Source organism: Silurus meridionalis, chromosome 22 (genome assembly GCF_014805685.1).
Source record: "Silurus meridionalis isolate SWU-2019-XX chromosome 22, ASM1480568v1, whole genome shotgun sequence".
Taxonomy (NCBI): Eukaryota; Metazoa; Chordata; class Actinopteri; order Siluriformes; family Siluridae; genus Silurus; species Silurus meridionalis.
The window spans coordinates 17165527-17171019 of NC_060905.1; the positions used below are offsets into that span (position 1 = coordinate 17165527).

Here is a 5493-nt window from a genome sequence, read left to right on the forward strand (position 1 = left end):
TTTATTTTTATTAATGAACAAACTGGAAAGTGAATGAACAGAAGAGAAATCCAAATCAAACTAATATTTGTTGTGACCACACTTTGCCTACAAAACAACATCAGATGTTCTTGGAATACTTGCACACAGATTTTGGATCTTACCAGGTAGGTTATTCCAAACATCTTGGATAACTAACCACAGATTGTCTGTGGATGCTGCCTGCCTCAAATCTCTGTCTCTTCATGTAATCCCAGAAAAACTTGATGATGTTGAGATCAGGACCTTGTGGTTCTCTACGCTGAAAATCGTTCTTAATGCCATTGGTTGTATGTTTGGGGTTGTTGTCCTGCTGCAGATTTGTGGCTATATTTTGGCACTTCGATGACGGTATTGCATGATGGATTGCGGAATCTCAGTGTATTTCTTAGCATTCCTGACCAAATCTCCAACTCCATTTGCAGAAATGTGGCCCCAGTATTGTCATAAACCTTGCCAGGGCTTTAACCATGCAGATAACTTCCTTTGGCGTTCAGCTGTTGTTGTTTTCGCTGCTACAATCATTGATTTTTAAGTACACACTCATGTTGCATTGATAAAATCAATATTTTATTATAATTGTAATGTATATACACTATATTTGTACAGTATATATAACTACATATACCTTTCTCCATCATTAATTCTATCACCTTGTTTTGAAATGATGCCAACAGCCTACTGGGGAGGTGGTAGCTCAGTGGTTAAGGCATTGGGCTTTGGATCAGAAGATCACAGGTTTAAATCCCGCTGCCACTGCTGGGCCCTTGAGCAAAGCCCTAAAACCCTCCCCTGCCCAGTTGTAAGTCGCTCTGGATAAGGGCGTCTGCCAAATGCCGCAAATGTAAATGTACTGGTTTTCCTTATGTTAATAAAATATGTACATCAGTTATCTTTATTACAATATATGAACATTTTGTTTGGTTTTACATCTTAAGCTATATTATGCTTTATTATTAACTATTACTGAAAGAAGCAGAAAAAAAAGTTATAAAAGAACTTAAGTACTTACTTCACTGATCTACTAACCTGGATTTAGTCTAGTGCTTTTACTGACAGAAAATTTCATAGTGAATATCTTAATATCACAAGACACTACAATAAAAAAAAGTTACATAGGAGTTATGTAAATTATTTTTCAGATTTCAGACCTAGTTCTAACCTTATCCTAGAACTAACCTTATCCAATCTAACCATGTAACCATAGTACCTAGTAATAACTTTAATATGTTTGTTGTGTAAGTTGTGTGTTCACAACCACCACATCCTCTTAAACCTATAAACTTAATAGAACGTTTAAGCTCTGCTCACTTGACACCATCATTGGCTGAAAGAAAGGTGGAAAATTTTGTACTATGGATATTAAGTTATTATAGAATTTTCATATGCAATCAACTTCTTTGATAAACCTTATAAACCTCACTTAATAGTATAAATGTAATATTTTGAAACATATTTAAAAGTTTGAAGGAAAAAACTATATGTTTGGAATTTTCACTGAAGTAATAATTGCTGGAAATGTTGGCTTTGGTGGTTGTAAAGTCATAGAAAAGAAATCCCAATAGACCAGGAAGTATTATTAGGCCAAAGATTACAGGAATTAAAAACCCACATTTAACAGTGAGTCAATGAAACACTCTTTTCAGAATATTTTTAAAGACTAGGTAGATAATATTTACATTAAAAAACATTTTTCTTAACTCAGAAACACCAGTGGGAGCTTTACCATGGGAACAGGAAACTATTTGCACTAATTTGCAAAAGAAAGGCCACTCAAGTATAGTGAATGTTGGGGAATGTTATATTTGGTCTCTAACATTGGCCATTTAAGTAGCAGAAGTCTCATTACTTAGCCTCAGAGTGCACTGGGAAACAGAGCAAACACGACTGAGTGACCCTTTGTCAAGAGGCTCTTCTATTTAGGCCGCACCATTAAGGACTGTAGAGCACAAAGTGAGATCAAATGGACGAATCACTAGGCTATGGCAGGACTGCTGGACCTTACTCTTTTTCTCTCATCCTTAAACTGGGCTTAGATTGAATTGCAAGACACATGAAGACATGAAAATGGAGCTGAATGAGCAGATTTATTAAATCAGCAGGGATTGGGCCCTTTGGATTTTTGCCAAAACGGAACTGACCTCAACGCTCTGACAGGATTATGCTTTAACAGAAAGGTGAATTACAGGCGTCGTTGCATGGTGTCCACGCGTCCTGGACCATCAGGCGTCATATCACATCAAGATTAAAAGCACTGACCTTTTCACTCATAAGGAGAGACTCTTAATCTGCTGATATGGTGATATAAAAGGCAAAGTCAGAAGTCGACATGTAGCCCTTTCCCTGGACTGTTCTGAGACATGGACACGCAGATGCCTTTTCACGAGCAGACTATGTTCCACTTCGCCAGCGATGTGAACGCTGAAGTGGCCCCGCGGTCCTTCTTTGGAGGTGCGGGATGCCACGGCGCATCACCGACTTACCACGTGGAGTATCATGAAGCAGGCGAGGACCTCCCCCAGGCCGCGGACGGGTTCGACTGCACAGGTGAGAGCGACGCCCGCAAAGCCCCGAGGCGGAAGCGCGTGATTACGAACGTGCAGCGGCGAGCCGCCAACATCCGCGAGCGCAGAAGGATGTTCAGCCTGAACGAAGCTTTCGATGAACTCCGGCGCAAAGTGCCGACCTTCGCCTACGAGAAGAGACTGTCGAGGATCGAAACGCTGCGCCTGGCCATCGTCTACATCTCCTTCATGACGGAGTTACTGGAGAAATGAGTGGGATTTAACTAACGGGACTTTAATAATAATAATAATAATAATAATAATAATAATAATAATAATCATAATCATAATAATAATAATAATAATCATAATAATAATTCTATACTCGTTTTACAGATTAGGAAGAATAAATAATAATAGATAAATATTAAATCTTGTAACACATGTTAAAGATTAGAATGATCTACATTATCAGATTTATAATAATATTGCGGAAGATTTTGTGTGCAAAGGATTTACTGTGAAGTAGCTAAGTTAAATAAAACATTCTGACCATAAAATATTGATTTTATAGAAAATAATATGGGAGGTATAGGATGATGCTCAAGGTTTCAGTATCATTGTTGGAACATTAGAAATAAATGGACCAAGTAAAAGGAGTATTGATGATCCCTTTTCCTATTACCACCATCACTACCACCACTACTACTATTATTATTATTATTATTATTATTATTATTATTATTATTATTATTATTGTTGTTGTTGTTGTGGTTGTTGTGTTGTTGTTATTTATAACTACAAGTATCTCCATCTGATAAATAATGTAAACTTTCAGTGTTTTCAGTGCTTTCAGTACAGGTGTGTGATGTGTAGATGTGTAGGTGTCAGTCCTGTTTCAGGACCTTGGACAGAGCTCAGGTAGATCCACCTGTAGCTTAAAGCTCATACACTCTGCTGTGGTGTTCAGTTTTGCCTTTTTGTAAACTACTTGTGATCTTGATGAAAGAAGTAATAAATCATTCAGATGAATATTTGATCATGTTCTGCTTGTTCAAATATGTTCATAATCGTTGCTCTGCAGTGGTTTGAGTGTTGTAATGCATGTGTATATACACACACACACACACACACACACACACACACACACACACACACACACACATATATGTATATATATATATATATATATATATATATATATATATATATATATATATATATATATATATATATATGTTTTAGTCAGTGACTTGAGTCTAGGTGCAGGCCAAACACTAATCTATAGAGAGCCTCGTGGAGACCCTCAGGATTCCAGGATTGGGAATCACTGGTATGAATTTATTGATTGACTTCATTGCGCCCCCCAGTGGCAACTTTGAAAGTTGTGAAAAAACGAGCTGAAAGATTAAACTTTTATCTAGGTGTGTGTGTGTGTGTGTGTGTGTGTGTGTGTGTGTGTGTGTGTGTGTGTGTGTGTGCGTGCGTGCGTGCGTGCGTGCGTGCGCGCTTGTCTGCGTGTGTGCAAGCAGTTCAGGCATTTATGTCTTGATCTGACTTGTTTGTATTATCGAGTAAGAGAGAGAGGAGACGTCTTTATGGATAGACTTTCTTCCTGAGACCATGTGACAGATAGGGGCACTTTAGACTGTGTGTTTTCTTTGGATTGACATCTCGTTTAGTTTAATGTTTGCTTTGTGTTTTTGGCCGCACACTTGATGCGTCGTGTGCTCCAAGCTGCCAATGTGGGCGGTGTGTGTGTGTGTGTGTGTGTGTGGAAACCCGAGTCTGACTTGGCCTTTTAAATCCTGAGCCCTCGCTGCTCTCAGTCCCAGTGGGCTGAATGCTAACACAGGCATGCACATTTCAAGACTGCACTGAACATGTTAAGATAAACACTGAGGTCTATGTAAGCAGTCCAGGCTTACTCTGTTCTCTATACAAAGACAAATCAAATAATATCCTAATTAGAGAAGGACATTTTGACATACTCAGATGCAGCAAATTACCCTAGACAATACCTTCACTGTGGGATACTGTAATACTTTATATTACTAACAATTACATGACAGTATGACAGTTTCCATAACTGCAGGGAATCCTGAACTATATGACCATTTTTATTCAAACTGCTGACCTGGTTCTGGCGGATTAAGCTTGGCCAGGTTTACACTGAGTAAATGAGAAGCCCGTGATTGGGCTGGGAACGCTCATCAGTCTGGCAACCTTGTTGGAATGATGAGCGACCACACCTAGAACCGACCAAATCCAAAGAAAAAGGGGAAATAAACAAGCCGATCATGAGAATGTGAAAAAAAGTAGAACCTTTAAATCAATTCAATGATGGGCACGTCAGCAAATGACACTTCTGGACTGTTCCACACCTCCATCACATTCAGTATTGTCATGCAGAATACCGTTAGTCAATGAAATCAATTAAACTGCGCGTATTTCCCAAAACTTTGTGACTCCATATCCTATAAATCTGATGTATAAATCGCTCATGCGCTCTACAGCCCATTCAATAGCCATTAATCTTAGGTGCTACATTCAAAATTGAGCCAAATAATCTTCTACTTGTTCTTAAAAGCTTGGTACCAACAGCAGTCAATGAAGCTTCTGAGATCTCCACCTTAAGGTAAACATAATTAACTACAATTATTAACCGTTTTTAATATTTAACTTTCCTAGAAAACCCAGGAAGATGCTTCACTGGAACCTTGTTGCAAAATGTCTTGACCCTTGAACACAACTTTCAGTATTTTTTCTTGTGCAACCTCGTTTTTTTTTCAAGCTGTGGGTTTGCCCTGTTTATTTAGTGTGACGTGAAATGGGGAATTTTATAAAATCTATCCCCTGACTGTATGAATAATAAGTATGAATAATAACATCCATGTGAAGCGTCCAATCTCGTTTAGATGGGTAGCATGTTTTTAATAGTGCACGAGTTAACTCTGTTACCGAAAGTCCA

The 5493-nt window shown here is 38.3% G+C and overlaps 1 protein-coding gene across 1 annotated transcript; it reads left to right on the top strand.

Annotated features, from left to right (window-relative positions):
- Positions 1–2308: 2308 nt before the first annotated feature.
- Positions 2309–2806, top strand: LOC124376323 (fer3-like protein). The gene has a single exon (XM_046835345.1). The coding sequence runs from the start codon at positions 2379–2381 to the stop codon at positions 2793–2795; it is 417 nt and encodes a 138-aa protein (XP_046691301.1). The 5' UTR covers positions 2309–2378; the 3' UTR covers positions 2796–2806.
- The last annotated feature ends 2687 nt before the right edge of the window (positions 2807–5493 follow it).